This window comes from Mandrillus leucophaeus, unplaced genomic scaffold (genome assembly GCF_000951045.1).
Source record: "Mandrillus leucophaeus isolate KB7577 unplaced genomic scaffold, Mleu.le_1.0 Scaffold449, whole genome shotgun sequence".
In the NCBI taxonomy this organism is placed as follows: domain Eukaryota; kingdom Metazoa; phylum Chordata; class Mammalia; order Primates; family Cercopithecidae; genus Mandrillus; species Mandrillus leucophaeus.
Genome location: NW_012104798.1, coordinates 864,645 through 885,809, shown reverse-complemented (window position 1 = coordinate 885,809; position 21,165 = coordinate 864,645). Strand labels below are relative to the sequence as shown.

Sequence of the window (21,165 nt, the reverse complement as noted above, 5' to 3'; positions counted from 1 at the left end):
ACAGTCTAATGAAGATGCTTCTGGGGTGCTGGGCAGGAAGCAAGGACGGAGCTACACGAGCACAAAAGGATTACATAGCCTCGAGTGCTCAGATAATGCCAATTTAGTGTTACCTACGCAAAAAGTTAGGGCTTTGGGTTGGCAACAGTAGAGGATGCTACAGAGGAGTGCAGTGGACAGATCCAAAGGGCTTGGACTTAACTATGACAACCCAAATTGTTGCTGGAGGAACACGCAATGCAAGGGAACATGCATTTTCCTGCAGCATCAGTTTTGTTATGATGTGGAGCACAAAATCATGCTTTTTACTACTTAAATGCGGATATACTGTGAAGAATGCAATAACATGAGATTCATACAATATGACAGGAAACGAATTTCCACAGCTAGGCTTATGAGTTAGCCAGATAGGACAGGAAACTACAAGAAAATCCCACAGCTGGGCATGCAGATGGCTTTGGCTCTCACCCCTGAAGACTCGGGTGGAGGAGTTCAGAGTCTTCAGCTCTCCGGGTATCTAGGGTAAGATAGTTGAGGAACAATGCGTATTAAGTGTGCGAGAAAAGCGTTTAGGAGTTAAGCGCATGGGTTGGAGAGAGGTTAGGGCGCAGGCGACTGGGAACCCGTCATCTTCCCTCTGCTCTCTGGACCTCTTAGTCGAAAAACATCCTCCACCAGGTGCCTCTTTGTCGCTAGAGACAGCGTCTGTAGTTCGTGAGCTGCTCGCGGAACGCCTGGCGGCTGGTTGCCTGGGCAACCCTCTTCCGGGGCTCCTCTGCGACCTCTTACTATTGGTTTAGAAGACGCAGCGTGCGTCTGACGTCTTTGCGCGGCGCGACCAGATTCGGGGCGGGCCGCGCGGAGCCTTATTTCCCCGAACGCCGGCGCTCGGTGGCAGTGGTCGCGGCTGTTGGCCCACCGAGTGCTGGGCATAAGCTCCCCCGGCCCCCGGTGGGGGGCAGCTTGTGTGCCGGTCGCGGCGGGAGAGAGGCGCGGTAGGAACGAGTCCCCAGAGCCGTGAACCGCGGGTACGGGTGTCCAGTCCGCGCTGTCGGCCAAGCCGGTTTGCTTCCTGATCTGTGGCTAGGGCCCTGGGACCCCGTTGCTAAGGACCCTTGAGATCGTGAGCACTTGGAGTGTGCCCCTCCTTTCCTGGGGTAGAGGGTCTGTCGAGAGTATCCTTCGTTAACCTTAATTAAAACTGGTAAACTCCTTCTCTCTCGGCCCATTTAAATAATCTGTTTTTTCTTTTTCTTTTTTTCTTTTTTTTCTGTGTCTTCCTCTTTTGTTAACTTTGATAGCATCCTGGCCCTGGACTGGTCTTTAAGTATCTAGAAGTGAGTGTAGGAGGGGTGGCTGGGAAGATGGAAAGTTGATTCTAAGACCCCTAAGCAGATTCTGCGACCCCTAATACTGGCCCTTTGAATTTGTGGTTAAACAAAGGGATTGGGATAAGTGACTATTGGACTCTGGGTCTTTTAGAATTCGACAGAGCTTTACAAATGGAACATGGTTTCTTTAGTGGGCATCTTACACGTTTGGAACTTTCTAGACCTGGATTAGAAAGCAGGAAAAAAATGTGGCCTCTGCTGACTGAGAATTTTTTTAGTTCAGTGGTCTAAAAGCTGAGTACAGAAGAAAGTACATACAGGGAAAGAAATGGGCTATATCAGCTGTACAAACAGTGATAGAAAGTACACTTTCCTACCATTGACAAAGATGCCGGCAGTCCCTTGTAGATAGATGACCTGTAGCAGCCAAGGAAGCTTTAAGAGGAATGTGTGGGCTTCATAGGGTGGTTTGTTTGCTTTCTGATATTGTGACGTAGTTTAGTTCCAGGTTAAGTGGATTTATGGATTCTAATATCTATAATTAGAACCTTTATCTTGTTTTGTAAAAGAATGAGCGGTGACCTTGATAATATTTATAACGCAAAATAGTTCTTACTGCTTCGCTTCTTCCCATCACTGCCCCTTTACACCATCCTTCACATGTTATTTAATGGAAAGCCACTTGGAAGAGGAGTTACCAAGGATACGATTTATTAAACTTTCTTTCACAACTCATACTCCAGGCTTGTCAGTGGTATGCTCCCAGGTGGTTATTTTTAAAAATTGACCACACTTCCAGTTGTCCCTTGGTGTGCGTGGAGGATTGGCTCCAGGACTCCCTCCCTCCCCCCAGTCTCTTTCAGATACCCAAATCCACCCATGTTGAAGTCCCCCAGTCTGCTTTCCGTATCCGTGGTTGGGTCAATCTATAGATGTCGAACCCGCGTATACGGAGAGCCAACTGTAATTTGTCCTTAAGGTAAAGGATAAAAAAGTGAAAAAGCAATTGCTTTGGAAAGAAACTAATACAGAATTTTGAAAGGGAATGTATACATGTTTGCATTACTGTATATGTATTTATTGCTGAAAATTATGTAAGTATATTGTACTTAAAAATTGTCCTGTATACTCAAACTGTAGAAGCTCAATTTTCTAGCATGTTTAAGACTTTTTCAAATGAGTTTTGGTGACTTTCTGAACTCATTCAAAATATAATGCAACACCTTCCCATTGGTTTGTTACAGGAACAACTTTTTGACATGAAGGAAGATAGAAATTTAACTATAAAATTCCATCCAAAACTTCTACTGAATTGGTAGGTAGTATTGAAAAATGTGCATCATAATTTGATGTGGCTGCCTATGCATTTGTTATGTTTGTGGGTGCGCATCTTTGCTTCGTGTTGATCTGTTGCAGCTGTTAACAATTGATGATCAAAAGAAATTGAACTCACCTGGTCTTCAAATTGATGTAGCCCTAGATGTTAAACCAAATTTTTTAAGGAGAAAACATTTGGTCACACTGTTGTTAGTAATAGTAATACTAAAGAACACTTTGTACCCTTGTAAAGAAAATTATAATAATAGCTAAGACTCATGTGGCCCTTACTGTATGCCAACCATTATAGAAATGTTGTTTTACATATATTCGTATTAGTCTTCATCAACACTTAAAGTAGTTCCTGTAATTATGCCCAATTATGGAGTTGAGGAAACTGATGTATTTTTTTTTTTTTTTTTCAACAGAAACTTGTGTTGTTCCCCCTCCAGGAGCTTCTCAAAACAGAAGTCAGGCACCATATTAAATACTTGTTGAATGATCACAGAAGTACGATAGTAGGTTAACATATTTGAAGCTTCTCTCAGCTTATTTTAGAATATTATCTGACAACTTTAATGAGATTTTAATTACCATAGTACTAGAAAATGCTCTGGGGATGAAGGTGAAGTGTGATAACTGGGAAATAAGTCATCTGCTGGTAGTGGGATGAGATAAATGAGATCAGTGTATTAAATCAAGGAAATTGAAATTCAGTGTGCAGAAGCAAGTTTACATTTAGTTTATCTTTACATGGTATCAGACTTTAAGCTGGTACATCATGTTTGAGATATCTGGCTATTTGTCCTCCTTTTGAGGATTTCTAATTTGTTAAGTGGATTAAAAGCATTTCATGTGAGGAATAATTTTAAAAAGTATCAGTGTTTATCCTGAGGAAGAAAAAATGAAGAAGTTAAGAGTTAATGCCATCAAATATTTGAAAAGCTGTCATTTGGAGGTGGAAGAGGACTTTACCTGTGTTGTCCTAAGGGAAGATCTTACGCTATACTTGAGAGGCAGTCATTATTAAAGGCATTAAAGTGAGACACGTGCTAATAGAGTAACTAGTTGTCATGGAAGTGAGGGAACAGAGTAATCAAGCAGAAATAAGGACACAGGATAGAAATCAGAATGCCATAGAAATATGCATTTGAAAAACCAAGATCAGGAAAGGCTTCATGTAAGTTGGGAATGAAGCTTGGCCTAAAAATACCAGTAGGCACTAGGGTATGAGTGTGTGTGTGTGTGTGTGTGTGTGTATTCCTTGCTAGAGATACACAATTGTAGAAATTGACTGGATTAGCTGGAAACCTTGGGATATGAACTAGAGTCCTCCTTTAGCAGAAAAAAAGGAACTGTGTAAGGGAAAAGTGAACCAATATTCCGTGGGTGAGTAACTTGAGAGATAATTTCATTTACTCCCCCAGAAAACCTTGATAGGCTTTTATTTCCCTCTTTAAGCAGGTCAGGAAGTCGAGGTTTAGGGAGGTTAAATCTGCCTAAATTCATAAACTTCATAATTGGTAGAACTGAGATGTAGACCCATATTTGAGCCCAAAGCTCGCTCTTTGTCATCACAACATGTAGCATTGAGTGTAGGAAATGAAGGAAAAGGAAACAATGGTGATTCTGGTTTTCAGTATGAGGACCAGAAAACTGGTGGTACCCTGGGCTAACAAGGGATTCATAACTTCAGTGTGACAACCTCGGTTTTAGTTATATTAAGTTTAAGGAGCTTGTGATACATTGGATAGGAGAGTTCATTATGTCACTGGAAAAGTAGAGCTTGATGTGCACATGTTAACATTTGGAACTTCGGAAATAAGCCAGAGAAGATGGAGAGGATGATAGGGGATGTGCCAACCACTCCTTTCAGAAATCTAGTCTGTGTTTTCTAATGTGGCTAAGGATTGGAAGTGAGTTTCTAACAGTTTATTTTGACAATTTGAATGGAAAAAAAGTTGACTTTTGTACATCATTTTCTTGGAGATGATTATTTTGCTGTTACTGATACTATTGAAGTTGACATAATTTCTTGTTTTCTCATTAGTCTTTTCCAGTATTTTGCTCCATATCAACTTTTTTGTGTATCTTTTACTGTATTATATAATTGTATACTCTGTTCTGGTTTGGTCTTTGTATTGATAACAAATGCTCCTCCAAACAAATTTTGAAATCAACTTTTTTTTTTTTTTAACTGCAGGAGTGAAAGGGAAGCAATGCAGAAATCGGAGGGCTCTGGAGGTACACAGTTGAAAAACAGAGCAAGAGGTACAGAGCTTTGTGTTTTAAGTGAAGAGGCCAAGTTTGTTAATGGCACTTTATGTTTTACAGATGGATGCAAAGTGAACTTTATTGCTTTTACCTGGTTTTTATTGACGTTCTGTTTTGTCCAGGTGACTATGATCAGAGGACATCATCAAGCACACAGATAAAACACAGGGATGCAGTTCAAGGAAGCAAATCCTCATTGTCAACCATTTCTCCAGAGTCTGCAAGAAAACTTCATCCTCGACCAAGTGATAAACTGAACCCTAAAACAATTAACCCGGTAGGTCCAAAACTACTCCTAACTCAGTAGATTTTTTAAAGGCATTTCACACAGTGTTGAACAATTCTGGATGCTGTCTTGAGTTTTGTCCCTTTACTAGTTTTGAGCTAATGATGAGGAAGGGCCTGTGGTTATGATGATGAGGTACTGAGATAATCAGTCACATGTGGGAGTGAGTATGGAGGTAAGGAGACACAGAAGTTAACCTCTTTGGGTTATCGCATTGTAGTGCATAGAAAATTGCACTTTAGCTTTAGATTTTATTTGCAGTGTTGTTTTACTTCCCAATGAATAAACTTGTATTCAGTTGCCCCAGAATGCTTTTCGTGCTTCCATAGTTGCATAAAGGTCTCTGACTGTTCCTCTGTATTCTGTAAATTAGCTCCACTAGAAATCCTAATTGTAGTACTAGCCTCCTTTGCCCTTTCCTAACAATTTAATGAGATTTAATAAACATGGGATTTATGTAATAAAAAACAGAAGTGAACACACCTGTGCAACAGCACCAGCTGTTATTTGTCCCATGCTCAACTCAGGGTGAGATATTAGTGATTTCAGCTTTCGAAGGGGATTGTGAGAGTGGCTGAAGCTCCTGACTGACTTTGATGGTAGGTAGAGTATGGCAGGTACTTAAGCAAGGAAGTAAGGGTATAGTGAGCTCTCCAAGACGGAAGGAGTGTCTGGCTTGATAAAAGAAAAGTGAAAAATAGTTGGAGCGGCTATGTTCCTTTGCTTCTTTCTGTAATCTGCAGTGTCAAGGAAATTGAATACCTGAAGAAGGCCCTAATAATCTTGTTGCTCTCACTTCCTTTGCTTATATTTAGTTGAGGGAGTTTGTGGTGACGCTTCAATTTTCTTCGTCTCTTTAAAATAAGTACTTTTTGAATTAATAATATTTAATGACCTTAGTCCTAAGTTTTAGTAAAAATTGAGGAAAGTTTTGGGAAATAGTTAAATAATTTGACCTGAGATAAGCATGTCTAAGATATGTAAAGGCTACCAATCTAAAATGAGTTGGAAGTCAGAATAATATTTACCTCTGGACGAAAGGTAGGGATTTGGGAGAGGCAGTGGAGGCATCTGGTGTGCTGGAAACTTTCAGATTTTTCAACTCTGTTAATAAACAGGTGTGTTCATTTTATGTGAATTCACTATTGTGATTTATGCACATTAATATTTTAAATATTTGAGTTAAAAAACTTTGAAATGCTAATTCAGTATAGTATGGTATATAACATTAATGCAGAGTTGAACTATGGTCTGAAATTGTTAAAAATTGAATGGGATAACATTTTTCCCTTTAGACTTGGTAAAATTTGGTTAAAATCAATAAAAGTAATCCATTCATAAATTCTGATTTTGTGGGACGTGGAAGATGAAACCATGATTATCTCTAGAACAAAATAGAAAGGCAAAGGAATTGTTTAACATTTCAATCAGAAATGTAGTCTCTGTGGGTATTTTGAAAATTTAGGGATTATTTTCATGATCTGTAAGGGCCAAAAAGATCGTTTGCTTGTAGGTGGTAGAAGTAAAATATGTTGAGAGTATAGTACTAATTTGTCTTAATTTTTTCCCCAATATGTGGAGCACTTTTTTCAAATACATACATCCAGGCATATATTTGTGAGAATCTTCTCCATCTTCTATTCTCTTTTTTCAAATAACTTTCTTACCTAATATGTTTATTACTTGAAAATAATTTTTAAAACTTGTATTTCTTTCTTAGCAGAAATTGTAACTAGATAAGTGAAACATTCCTCTTGTGAATTGTTACACATAACATGAATTGAGTTCTGGAAATGAATCTTTTTTTTTTTTTTTGAGACGGCATCTTGCCCTGTTGCCCGGGCTGGCGTGCAGTGGCGCGATCTGGGCTCACTGCAAGCTCTGCCTCCCGGGTTCACGCCATTCGCCTGCCTCCTCAGCCTTCCGAGTAGCTGGAACTACAGGCACCTGCCACCATGCCTGGCTAATTTTTTGTATTTTTAGTAGAGATGGGGTTTCACCATGTTAGCCAGGATGGTCTCTATCTCCTGACCTCGTGATCCACCCGCCTCAGCCTCCCAAAGTGCTGGGATTACAGGTTTGAGCCACCGCGCCCGGCCAGAAATCAGTCTTTTATTATAATTTAACTTGAATGAATTTTCTCCTGTGTGCTTTTACTCAAAACTTATGCTTTTCCAGAGGAAAAAAGAGCTGATTCTAAACTTTTTAAGGACATTTTAAAACTACCACTGTGTGTGACTTAAAAAACATTATGTAGTTATGTCTTTAAAACAAGTCAATTTATATTTTGTAATTCAGGCAACTATTTTTTCATTTGATTATATATTAAAAGTACCATGTGATAAAATATTTACTTTTCGTTCCTAAATCCTCTTTAAGTCTCTTATTAATTATATTGAAATTATTTTTGCTGTGATTTTTTGATTGTTGAGATTAACCATCCCTTAAATCATCTTTGAGAGTAGGTATAAAATCAATCTATTCAGATATAGCAAAACTGAAAGGTTATGAAGTTATATATCTAAAAGAATACATCCAGGCGTGTATTTGTGAGAATCTTCTCCATCTTCAATTCTCTCCCTCCTGCCCAGTGTAATCCTTTGTTTTTTATAGAAGCCTAAAGCCAGTTTGGAGAAATGTGACTACCTACACCATCTGTATTTGGCTGGAGGACAAAGTAGGAGATGTGCAGGAGGCAAAAACAAATATACTTTTCCTGTACTTAACACCCCGTCTCCATAGAGTCCTCACCTTGAAGGGTCACCGTGGGAAGAGGGTAGAACTATCAATATGTGGTTTCAGCCGCCTTCAAGCATTCTGAATCGTTAGGGGAAAAAAGATGTACAAAGTATAGTTGTGGTATTCTAATAGTGAGAGAATTGACAATTTTTCTCAATTGTGTTGCGGGGTAGAAATGGTACACTTTGATACCAGCTTGGTGGTTTGAAAAGCAAGATGGCTGTGTGCGTCTGACCTCAGAAGTATGGGTGATAGTAATATTTTCATTTTTTATTTTAGTTTGGTGAACAGTCACGAGCGCCTTCTGCATTTGCAGCTATTTACTCTAAAGGAGGTATTCCTTGCAGGTAAAATCAACACAATTTATAACTGACCAAATTATTCAAAATCATTGAGTAAAATCAATACAGTTTAGTTTAAATGTATTGTAAGTTTTATTTACTAGTGAGGTTGAAATAAAGGTGACTGTATTCACACTTTCTTTTGGACTGTTATAGATCCCTGGATGTTGTTGAAGATAACCATTTTAATTCCAAAATACAGTTATTGGGATATATGATAAACCATCAATTAGTTTAAGAAATTTACATAAACCCTTTTTCTGAAATAAGCAATTTAAGCATTCACAGGCTTGGGCAAGTTGCAAATTAAAAAATCCTATCTTGTTGGTAAAATGAAAGTTGTCAATTTAATGAAATTGTTTGTTTCATAGTAAATACATATGGCCGTTTTTGCTTCCTTTTGGATATAATTCTTGCTGCCTTTCTAGACAGATGTCAGAACTATTTTTTAAAAAATACAGACTATGGATAATATATCATTTTATGATTTATTTCTATAAAGCATTTATGTCTTCAGAGTACATCCAGTTTTAGCCTGTTCTAGGTGATAGAAAATTTTATTTTGATTGTGGAAAGGATTGCAACATTTATTTATTTTTGTTCCAAAGTTCAAGAAATCTAGTTTTTTAATGGTATTTTCAGATTTGGAGTGAAAAATAAGCTCAATAAATACTCTTCAGTTTATTATTTCATATTTAGATTCTGATTTGAAACCCTATTTAAAGGTTCTTAACTCTCTACTCCCCACCCCTCAACAATTTATTGTTGCAAAAATGTAAAAACAATTTTACAGAGACGTCTTGCTCTTATGAAAATAAGCCTAAAGGAGTCAAGAAGTTGATAACATTACAAAGGAGTTCAGAGAAGCATTTAGGTTGATGGATTAAGTTCACTATCATGATTGTGATGATAGTTCCTTGAGTGTATTTGTACATAAAAACATACCAAATTGTATACATTAAATATGTGCAGTTTATTGCAAATCAGTTATTCCTTAATAAAGGCTGTAATCCCAGCACTTTGGGAGGCCAAGGCAGGTGGATCACCTGAGGTCAGGAGTTCGAGACCAGCCTGACCAACATGGAGGAACCCCCATCTCTACTGAAAAAAAAAGAGGCAAGCCGGGTGTGGTGGCACATGCCTGTAATCCCAGCTACTCAGGAGGCTGAGGCAGGAGAATTGCTTGAACCTGGGAGACAGAGGTTGCCGTGAGCCAAGATCGCGCCTTTGCACTTGAGCCTGGGCAACAAGAGCGAAACTCCATCTCAAAAACAAAACAAAGCAAAAAAAAAAAAAAACAGTTAAAAGAGGCAGAAACCCTAATTCAGGGGCCACCACTTTGTAACCCTGAGTGGGCCATTTTACCTTCCTGGCCTTAGTTTTCTTCTCTTTAACAGGGAGAAAACTTGGTTTTGCCTTCAGGTTGTTAGTGTTAGGGTTACATGATCTATATCTGAAAAAGAATGTTCCTTGTACAACATTTTTAATAATTACTACATTTTGTTTGCATTTTTTCATTTCTGTAGATTACCTACTGTGTCATATTACTGAAAGATATCACCTGGAACGTTTGCGTTAAGATTCACAGACAGCAACATGCTTAAGCACCAAAACTGTAACTTTAACACACGTGGGGTCACTTTTGCTGAAAGAGTAGGATTTTGTAGGATTATTGACATTGCTTTGTAAAATGTCCTTGTTCTAATATGGTTATGCTCTGTGTTAGATGATACCTGCTTAATATAGAATTATATTTTTCTTGTTGCATTCACTGACTTTTATGTTTTAGATTGGTACATGGTTCAGTAAAACACAGATTACAGTGGGAATGTCCTCCTGAAAGTCTTTCATTTGATCCACTTCTTATTACTTTAGCCGAGGTAAATATGTTATCTCTTCTATTAGGAAAAAAATGTTAAAAATTGCATTAAATGTTACTTTGTAGCTTGTCAGTAAATTTCATTCTGTGCTTTTGAAAAAGGAAGCACACAATAGGCATTGAAACACCACACCCCCTTAGGAAATAATTATGATTCTTACATAGTTATTTGAAATTGATTAATCAGCTTTGTAAACATGGAATTAGTCTGCGTCGGGATTTATAGATAACTGGATGAAATATTTGTACTTATTTAAAAAAATACGTGGACTCATAATGAGGAGAGAGATTTTTTGGTAGTAGTGAAATCAGGGAAACATCCGGGATTAAACTGAAAACTGTCAGATAGTGGTAAGTGGTTCTGTGTACAACCAATCGTGTTGACATGATGTGTTTCTTAGGGAATTGAGACTACCTACCTAAGTGTTCTTTTGGAAAACACTCCAGCTCTCTGCTTTACTTGTACATTTCCAGTACAATATCATGGAGGTAGTTTTATAGGCTATTTTAAAAAAAAAAACTTTTGATAGCTTTCTTTATATAGTTTAACATTTGTGTCAGGAAAAATGTTGGTGGAGTCTTAGCTTCAAGTGAATCACTGCTATCTTCTATGAATTTTATTCCTAGAGTTAGAATCAGAAGTAGAGCAATGAATTAACCAGCTGTCTTGTATTAAACTTTTAATTACTTGCCTTGTTAAAAGTTAAGGATCATTTTGTTGTCATTAGTAAGAAACAAATGATTCGAGTTTGGGTGATGTTAGTAATAAAACACCTGAGTTCTTTCACTGATAGTTTTACTTAGATTAGTTACTACTGTGTAACTTACTCTGTAAACATGGCAGTGCCTTTTTAGGTTAATATCATTTGCCTTTCCTATAAAACCTGTGGGGAGGACCAAGTGGGAGCAGAAGAGAAAAAAGTAATTTTTTCCAATTGAGATTCTTTAATTAAAATGAAACATCAAAGTCTCTAGTTCCTCCTTTAATTTTCCAAATATGTTTACTCTCTTAAGAGTAAACTAACCAGTTACTAGCAAAAACTATAAGTTTTTGTTTTTCTTAATTTATTGCTCAGTATTACAGGTAGTGTATTTTTACAGGTAGCCTATTTTGAAATTCAGTTCTGAAGTTGGCATTAAAGGTTAGATTGGGTACTGTCGTTCATGCTTGTAATCCCAGCACTTTAGGAGGCCAAGGCGGGAGGATCAATTGAGCCCAGAAGTTTGAGAACAGCTTGAGCAACATAGGGAGACCCTGTTTCTACAAAAGAAAAAAAAATTCACGTTAGCCAGGCACAGTAGAGTGAGATGCTGTCTCACACACACACACACACACACACACACACACACAAAATTTGTGATGTTTCCTTAGTTCTTATTTAAACTTTAAGCCTTTTGTACCGGGTAGGAAACCATGTTTTTTTTGTTGTTGTTTTTTTTTTGTTTTGTTTTTTGTTTTTAGACTAATCAAAACTGGTGATAGCTTGGAAAGTGTACTGTAGCTAATCACATTGTACAGGGAGTGCTTTAATTTGGGATCTTTAAAGGGACGCTAACTTCTGCTTAAAGTCAGCTTTTTATGTACCTATTGTCCAAATGTCAATGCTTTTCTTTCTGTATTGAGTAGATGTTTGTCTTTCTCCTGGCCTCATTTTCTAACAGATAAGTAGTGACAGAAGAACCATGGCTGAAATCCACTTCAGCTTTTAATCTGAGAGTTATCTCTAAAATGAATAGGATACAGGACACTGCTAAGATGGTAGAACCTGTGATCCAAAATGATACCCATGTGCTTGGCAGGATGGTTTTCAAAAGCATGACACCTTTGAGGAAGGGAAATGTTTCATTACTATTTGGAAGCAGATATTTAGGTCTGAAGGACAAATTAGTTGAAAATTAGTATTTCTAAGCATGATTTTGCAGCTGATTATATTTATTTACTTCATAGATAATTAGTCAAACTGAAGGAGTTTACTGTTGATTTTGTTTGTTTTGCTTTATCATTTTGAAAAAAGTCAGATGGCCCTTTTATCTTGACTCACTGTGATTGGTAAAATCATAAAAGAGTCCTAGCTAATTGTTTCTAATGCATTTAGGGTGAAAGGCATAGTGAGATATGATCTGCAGTTTTTAAAAAATATTTTCATACTGCATTTCAGTATTACAAATGATATTTAAAATCTTAACATGCCTTTAAAATGCATATAGTATAATACTTGCTTTCTAAATATGTTAATATAAAATACTTAAATGAAGGAAATTTATTTTAGAAACTTATTAAGTCATAAAATCACTAAATGTAGTGGGTCTCATAGCCGTGCATTCATAAAGGAGTGGTTATAAACAGAGTAATATGCTCTGCTTTCAGAAAGTGTTTGAGTGTGCGTAACAAAATGTTTTTATTATCCTAGTGAGTTTCCCTTCTTTTTTCTGTATTTTCATTTACCTTTCCTTTTCCTCCTTCCATTTCCTGCTTTTTCCTTCTTCCCTATTTTCTCTTTCTTTTTATATTTTTTCTTGCCTCCGCTGTTTTTCATTTCTTTTCTTTTCCTTTTTCTTATTTTTCTTCTTTTTCTTCTCCCTTCCTTGCCTTCTGTGGGTAGAGATTACTCCTGTCTCCTGTACGGCTGGCCCTTCCTATCCATGGGTTCCACATCTAGGGTTTCAACCAGCTGCAGATAGAAACTATTAAAAAATACAGTGCAACAATAAAAAATACAAATAAAACAATACAATATAAAAATTATTTATGAAGCATTTGCATTGAAATAGGATTATAAGTAATCTAGAGATGATTTAAAGTATATGGGAGTATGTGCACATAGTGTGCTATTTTATATGAGGAACTTTAGTATCCACAGGTTTTGGTATCCATTGGGGTCCTGGAACCAGTCTCCCTTGGGATACCAAGGGACCCTTTGTCCCATAGTTTCTCAGTGTAACTGAAATTGTAACTGCTGAAATTGTAATTATGATTAGGAAAACAAGAATGAAACTTGATTTTTGTTTAAGCAAGTAAAGATTCAATTTTTCTGTTATTACCATAATGAAATGGGTAGTAGATCATGTTTCCTCTTGGTCTTTGGCAGGGTCTGAGAGAAACCAAGCATCCATACACCTTTGTGTCAAAGGAGGGTTTTAGAGAATTACTTTTGGTCAGAGGTGCTTCTGAAAAAGCTGTTCCTTTGCTACCTAGACTGATTCCTGTGCTAAAGACAGCTCTGGTATGTCATGTATTTCATTGTACTTTATAGTTGAAAACATATGATAGAAAAGAAAGCTGTAATATATTTAAAATATTGTGTCTTTTTTCCTCCAAATTATATGCAAATTAGTTCTTTATCTGTGATTGTGACATATTTGCAGAATTAGGCAACTATTACTCAGGGCCAGATAACTACATACTTGAAGACATCTTTAGAGGATGTACTAAAGGTAAAAAGGGACATTTTAAGTAATTTGAGGAAGTAATGAACCTCAAATCAGTCTTTCTGTATGCTAGATATATTTTAGTTAATGCTTCAGTCAGATGGAAAATTTGCTTTTTGCTTCTAGATGTCCTGTGTTGAAGGTTATTTTTAAAATTCTAGGTTTTGTTGACTATCTTCTGATTTTAGATGTTTAATCTTACCCTTTTCTCTACTTGCTTGCCCTTTTGTCTCATCTATCTTTTCTTTCCTTTTCTCCTGTCTTCCCTGATGCCCCTACATTCCCAACTAACCAACCCTACAGGTCCATTCGGATGATGAAGTGTTTGAAAGAGGATTGAATGCCCTAGTTCAGCTAAGTGTTGTTGTTGGTCCTTCTCTAAACGACCATCTGAAGCATCTGCTTACAAGCGTAAGTACTGCAGAGATTAGATAATGATTGGCTGTATGTATCATGCACCAATCATATCTCTTTATGATTTAACAACTTCAAATCTTTAACTCAAAACTTTAAAAATCTTATCATCCTTAACAAAAAATATAAAATTCATAAAACATTTTGCTAATGGACAGTATTAGTTTTATTATTATTTTTTTTAATGGAAAACAGCTACATGAGCAGAGTTTAGGGTTATAATAAAAAGTAAACCAGCCAGGCTTGCTGGCTCACGCCTGTAATCCTAGTGCTTTGGGGGCGGAGGTGGGTGGATTGCCTGAGCTCAGGAGTTTCAGACCAGCCTGGGCAACATGGTGAAACCCCATCTGTACTAGAATACAAAATGTTAGCCAAGTGTGGTGGCATGCACCTGTAGTCTCAGCTTCAGGAGGCTGAAGGAGAATTGCTTGAACGTGGGAGGCGGAGGTTATAGTGAGACGAGATTGTGCCACTGCATTCCAGCCTTGGTGACAGAGTAAGACTTGGTCAAATAAAATAAAATAAAAGGTTGAATGGATAAAAGCTAATGAACAGTAAGATGGTATTATGTTCATGTTGAATAACTATGAATTATAAGCAGTGCTCATACACTGTCTTGTGTGATCATATATTACCAAACACATTTAAGTATTTTTGGTTTTCATTGTGATGTTTTAGTGAATCTGTAAATTGCATTCAGGAAGAGACTTTTTCCTGATATATGTAACTTTAGTCCTTACTATAAATATTTACTGGGACCCTGTGCAGCTCCTGAGGTTCCCAAGACTACTCTTAGGTTTGATGATTTGCCAGAACGATCCATGGAACTCAGGAAAGCTGTTATTCACTGTTACAGTTTCTTATAACAAAAAAAGATTAAAAGCAGCATAGGTAAGAGGCACATAGGGCAGGGTCCAAGAGATACCGGGCATGGAGTTTTCAGTTTTCTTCTCCTAGTGGAGTTGTTCATGCAGTGTTTACTTCTTCCAGCAACAATGTGTGGCAACGTGCATGGAGTATTGCCAACTAGAGAAGCTCACCTGAGCCTTAGTGTCCAGGATTTTTATTGGTGTCTGTCATGCAGGCAAGACTGCCTGCCTGTGTGGTTGACATTAGTCTACACCCTCTCTAGAAGTCGAACTAATACCCTGTGAACCAAAGTTCTCATCATAAATCACATTGTATAGACTACCTGGTGTTGCCCGAAACTCCCATGTTGACAAGGATACCCTATCTGGCAGGACATTCCAAGAGCTTAGAGGTTATCATTCAAGAGCTAGGGGCAAGGGCCAAACATTAGGCAAGGGACATACATACCGTTAGAAAGATTAACGTCTTAGGTAGGACCTCCCTGTCTGCGTTCTTCTGTATTTCACAGCTGAGGTATGATTTTGATCATGGGTCCACTGTTTTTTCTTGGATCCATCCATATGAGAGATCCTAGAACTATATTTTTAACTTCCTATTCCACAAATAGTGTAATACACACCAAGAACCACCTGGTTAACACTGTAAGAAGTAGGGGTGATGGTGACTATCAGGATAGATATGCTCATAAGTGGTAGATGAAATTCCATGAGGTTTCAGGTGAGGAGAAGACATAGTGAGAATAGACTCTCAAGCCTTGACATTTGAGGAGTCTTAGGACAGAAGAAAGAGAATCTTGGCAGATAATTGTAAGCTTCATGTCAGGGGGTGTGGCTGACCAGCTACGGGAATTTCACACTAGTGTACAAAGTGATTCATTGAAATATTCAGTAGTTTAATAATCATCTCTTGCACTCTGCTGTCCTGTTTTGTGCCAGGTGTGCCAAGCATTGAGAAGATAATGCTGAGCAGAAACAGGCATGCTCTCAGCCCTTGTGGAGATTGTTGGTTTTGATTTTGTTTTTTGTGTTTGTTTTTTGCAGGTGGGTGGGGGATGTAGAAATAAGCAGCAAGGACATCTGCTGAGAATATTGGGATGGAGTCAAGGGGAAGTGATATGTAGAGAAAAGGAATCACACTGGATCCTTCCTCAAAGTCAGTCAAGCAAGGCTTCCCAAATAGCCTCTCAGTCCCACCTCCAGTGGCAGAAAAGGCCAGATTAACAATTGTACACATTTGTTTTGTTTTTTAATCTTTCTGGGTCAGTGGCATTCATCTTTGGTCACTTACATTCCTCAGAGCTCTCATTTTCCTAGACAAGGACTGACTGAAAGATTATCTAGCTTTCCTGGGCTGCCAGCATTTTGGGAAGACCTAGACACCACCCTGACCGTCCGATCCTGGTATTATATAAAGAGCTCTAGAAATAGGTTGTGTGAGGGTTAGTTCCTGGTCTGTTACCACTCACTATGAGACAGACACCACTGAGGATGTCAGTGAGTTGCTATCGGACCCCCTTCGTCCCTCACCCCCATCTTCCATACCTTTCAGCCTCAAAGACTTGTTTTTCATCTGGTTTATAGACTTCTACATTAGATGCTTATTGGAAGAAAGGGTATTCTTCTAGAAGAAATTTTTCAAAACCAGTTACTGAACCCCTATATACAACTCATTTTTTCCTGTATGCAAAATAAACTATACCTTTCCTGAGCTACAAATGTATGGGACTTTACAGAGGGAATAAATCACCTGAAAATCTTGCTTAAAATGCAGAATCTGGGTTTCTGCCCTGGGATTCTGGTTAAGTATGGCATGAGACCCAAGAATCTGCATTTTTAAACAGCATCTCAAGTGATTCTGATGCTGATGGCCCCTGGATCTGCCTATTAACCTCTGTGCTATACAGGGTGTATACAGATTCAGTAGGGTAATGCAGTCTGAAGAAAGCAACTGGAAGACTAGAGAGGGACCTTCTCTAGCCCCAGGGCGTTCACTATTACTAAATTACTCATGTAAATCCTCTGTCCTTTGTCCTCTCTTCCCTTTTTATTGCGGGAAAATGTGTGCTTTAGAGGCAAAGCTTTCCATCATGGTCTTCAATGCTCTTGCAGATTACAAAATCGCAAAATATGCTATTTTATAGAAAAGATAGCATACTGTAGCAGATTTTATAGGATTGGTTTTACTTGAAATAATGTAAATTGTTTTTTAAAACAAATACAGAGGTACCTATAACATAAATTTCAACGAGATGCTTCCTAAGAGAAGTCTTGAAATCTAAAACAAGGGGTGCTTCTGAAGATTTACTTATGCATATGGTGAACATTGTTAAGTTTAAAGTCATTTCGTTTCCCCCAATCTTACTTTAAAAGCTTTCCAAGAGATTAATGGACAAGAAATTCAAAGAGCCAATCACCAGTGCATTACAAAAGCTAGAGCAACGTGGCGGAAGTGTAAGTAGAATCTTATTCCTTAAGTCTTTTTTTTTTTTTTTCTAAACTTTTAGGCATATTATTAAATCGACTATATTTAACATATACTGTCTCATTTCAGCCACAGGTAACTATGTGAAATTGATACTGTTATTTTCCTTTTAGAACTCAGAGTTTCTATCTCTAGGTCAAGCCCTGCTGCTCAGACCAGACTCAGATTGAATAAATGTAGGGCTTGTGTACTTTCACAGTGCTTAATATGGCATTCCATGTGGCACAGTGGTACAGTTTTCTTTTCTTTAAAGTATTTTCAGTGGTTTAGTTTTGACCATTGAAAAGTTCAGAAAACCAAATGATTAACTTAGCTCATTGAGGAAAAATACTTTTTTCTCTTTCATTTGCTGTCTTTCTGACTTAGACGTCCAGATGATTGCACTATTCTGTCTGTAAGTGCGTGCATACCACATAGGTGTAGACACACACACACACATGCACACACAGTGCTGGAATAGTTTAATTGGTTATTCTAACTTTTCAAGGTACAAAAATATGGAGGATTTCATAACTATATGATGTCAAATTACTAGACTAGTTGAACTTTCAGCATTTGAAGGAAGCATTCAGATAATCTCATCTTAGAAATATTTCCATAAAAGCAGTCCTTGCTTGTGGGAATTTTGTTTAATCAGATCTTAATGATAGAATTACATGTGACTATCTTAACATTGCATAATTTAGTTCCATTCTAGGTACTTCTGAAGGAATTAGTTATGAGAAAATTTGCCTGATCATATATAATTTTTAAAATGGCAGACATAAAGCTTTAGCGAAATTACCTCGTTTGACCAATTTCAGTGGGTTGTTTGATTATATTCTTTCCATAATGGATGCCTAGAATACAGTTTACAAGAGGAAGTAAGTCCCAAAGCCTACTAGGTAATAAATTTCTTTGTTGTGTTTGGGTCCTAGGCAGAGAATTAGCATTCGGACACCTTGAGGAGCTGTGCAGAACCTTCCCCTAGCTAATCCCATGTCTCCTCTGCAGCAAGGAAATTCTTGCTTGCTCTTCTGAGAATTTAAATGTAAAATATATTTCTCCTTTCTTCTTCTGTGGAGTGGAAGTGAACAAATGCTAAATAATGATGCCACAGCTTTTCAGTGGGAAACCCTCCCTAGGTAGTTTTCCATATCCTGTGGGCCAGTATGGGAAATGGGACAAGTAGAAAGGGACAGGCCAAGCATATTAGATTTTGTGGTGGGAGTGGAGGGGGTGTGGAGGAGGAGATAGTATACATGTAAATAAAGTTTAGAAACAACATATTAAGATTTGGAAGGGGAACACAGGTGTACTTGAGCAATCCAGGATCCCAGAAATATCAAATTCTTTCTTTACTACTCCATCTTACTAGCTTTGAATGTTGCTAATACAGAATTTTTAAAAAGATTTTGTAGTTAATTACTTATTTTCTTCTGACTTCTCTTGTTTTCTCGTTATGTCCTACATAATATTTTAATAATAGATTGCAATAGAAAATTTTCTATTGCAATTACATGCCAAAGACTTTCTCTTGGCTTAATTACTATTGTGCTAGCCTCTATTACTTTGTAATCCTTCATGAAATTAATGCTCTTTTTTCTCTTCTGAGAGTGTAAAAGCTTATATATCTTCCTTTCTTTAAATATTAGAAATAAGTCTTTAAAAATGAGTGTTCTTAGTTGTGGTTTCTCATTTCTTAGGACTTGTGTATATCAATGATGGAACTATTCAACGTCTGGGTACAGGAAAATATCTGTTACCAGATAGTCACAGTGTTACTTTCTTAGAACTGATCTGCCTTAAATTTGAAATCAGTTCATTCTTAGCCTGATTTGTTTTTTTTTTCTAAGTGAAATGCATATTTATTTTGGGAAAGGCACAACACAAATCCTGATCTTTATTGGTTGTTTGGGAACTTAATACATGGCAGGTACTCTGCAGAGTACTTTTTAGACATGAAACTCATTTACTCTTCCTAGTCATCAGAGGGAGATTCTATTGTTATCTCCCTCTAAAGATCAAGAAACTTAGGCACAGAGAAGTAATTAATCCAGGTTTGACAAATAAGTGACCAGTAGATGCTGAATTCAGATACCGGTAGTCTGGCTTCTAACTACTTATCTAGTTAGATACTTCAAAAAAAAAAAAAAAAAAAGAAAGAAATAGCCTATATTTTATTTAACGCAGCGAAAAGTCCTCCTTATTTCATCATTTTGTTCTTACCCCCTTTTTTTTGTTTTGAGTTTTGGATACTTTCTAGGCATATTCCTGCAAATACAATACCTGTTAGGGGAAGTCTGCATGATACTAATGATGCTCAATTTTTTCTGTTGACAGGGAAGCCTTAGCATCATCAAATCTAAAATTCCAACGTACTGCTCCATATGCTGTTGAAGAAGGGAGCCAACAAAAATTGTTTTTACTACCTGGTGACGTGTCAAACACTGACTGTGGGTACTCATGGAATCTTTATTCCATGTATTTTATTCTTTTGTAAATCACAGCCACCCTTCATTATTTACTAGGTTAAAATGAATATACACTGAATCAAAGTTATTCAGCAACAAAAAAGAACAGTTACTAATGGAAAGTTACTAAAATAAGTTCTGTAAGAGTACAATTTTCTGAGGTTTTTTTTTTTAATTTTTATTATTTGTGCAAAGAACCATTATTGAGTTGGCAAGATAAGATGCATTTGTATTTTCTGGTGCCTTTTTATTTATAACAGTTTTTTGGCAAACAATTTGTAGCTGTGCCCTGATTTTTATAGATAGTTTGCCGTTTCTTGGGTTTAATATTTAACAAGACTGTAGAAATTTAAAATAGTGGACAAATGTTTGTGAATACACTTTTTAAAAATTGTTTTAAAAGAGAGAAGGGATCTTGCTTTGTTGCCAGACTGCAGTGCAGTGGCATGATCGTAGCTCACTGCAAGCCTCAAATTTTAGTGCACAGATGATCCTTTCATCTTAGCTTCCCGATTAGCTGGGACTACATGGTGGCACATGCCACCATGCCTGGCTAATTTTAAAATTTGCTTGTAGAGATGGGATCTCACTCTGTTGTCCAGGCTGGTCTCAGTTCTGGCCAGTGATCCTCCCACAATGAACTTCCAAAGTGCTGGGATTACAAGTGTGAGCCACCATGCCTGGCCCCATGAATACACTATTAATTATTGTTTGTAAATATGTATTGTATAATGTACAATGCTTGGAAAATTTTTTCAGAGTATTCTAGAATAGTTTAAGAAATTTTTTCTAATTCTGTAAATTCTATTACAAGTATGTTGTTTATCACAACTCATTACAACTACCTAAATTTTAGGTGTTAACTCTATTTAAGTAAATACTATTTTTGCATTTCATAGCCAGAAAATACTGATGTTCATGTAAGGATATTCAGCAATTAAAATGTTAAAACTTGTACATGCATTGATGGATTTTGTTGTGCTTATGTTTAGCAATTTTTAAGAAGCTTTTAAATCTTAATTTAGACATAGTTCAGAATTTTGATGTAATAGAAGCGATTCCTTCTGCAAGAGAGGAGCAGAGGAGAGGAAGAGAAATGGAAAACAAGAATAAGACCTTCTGTCTTATGAGCAAAAGGAGAGGGCATAGAGATTTCTGTAGCCACACCGAATCCAAGGCATGAAAGGGATGGAAAGGAAAGATGGGTCTTGCGGAGCAGCAGTGTTGCATCTCAGCAGCTTTGCAGAATGCACTTTCCTTGCTCTATTCCCCAAACACCTGGAGTGACCTCTACGATTCTCATTTCAGGTATAATCTCACAACTGTAATTTGAAAGAGAACAAGTAATTTC

General features: G+C 37.2%; 1 protein-coding gene across 5 annotated transcripts; it reads left to right on the top strand.

The window, feature by feature from the left end:
* The first annotated feature begins 825 nt into the window (after positions 1-825).
* PACRGL (PARK2 co-regulated-like) lies at positions 826-20,777 on the top strand. Of its 5 annotated transcripts, XM_011994257.1 has the most exons (10): positions 869-1,028; positions 2,185-2,310; positions 4,852-4,919; positions 5,045-5,199; positions 8,227-8,294; positions 10,078-10,168; positions 13,257-13,391; positions 13,900-14,007; positions 17,250-17,330; positions 19,684-20,777. In XM_011994257.1, the coding sequence occupies exons 2-10, from the start codon at positions 2,264-2,266 to the stop codon at positions 19,738-19,740; spliced, it is 810 nt and encodes a 269-aa protein (XP_011849647.1). In that variant the 5' UTR covers positions 869-1,028; positions 2,185-2,263; the 3' UTR covers positions 19,741-20,777. The 5 variants fall into 5 exon arrangements, with proteins under 5 accessions (XP_011849649.1, XP_011849650.1, XP_011849651.1 ...); XM_011994259.1 differs by lacking the exon at positions 2,185-2,310 and having other exon boundaries at positions 826-1,204; XM_011994260.1 differs by lacking the exons at positions 2,185-2,310; positions 17,250-17,330 and having other exon boundaries at positions 826-1,204.
* Positions 20,778-21,165: the final 388 nt, after the last annotated feature.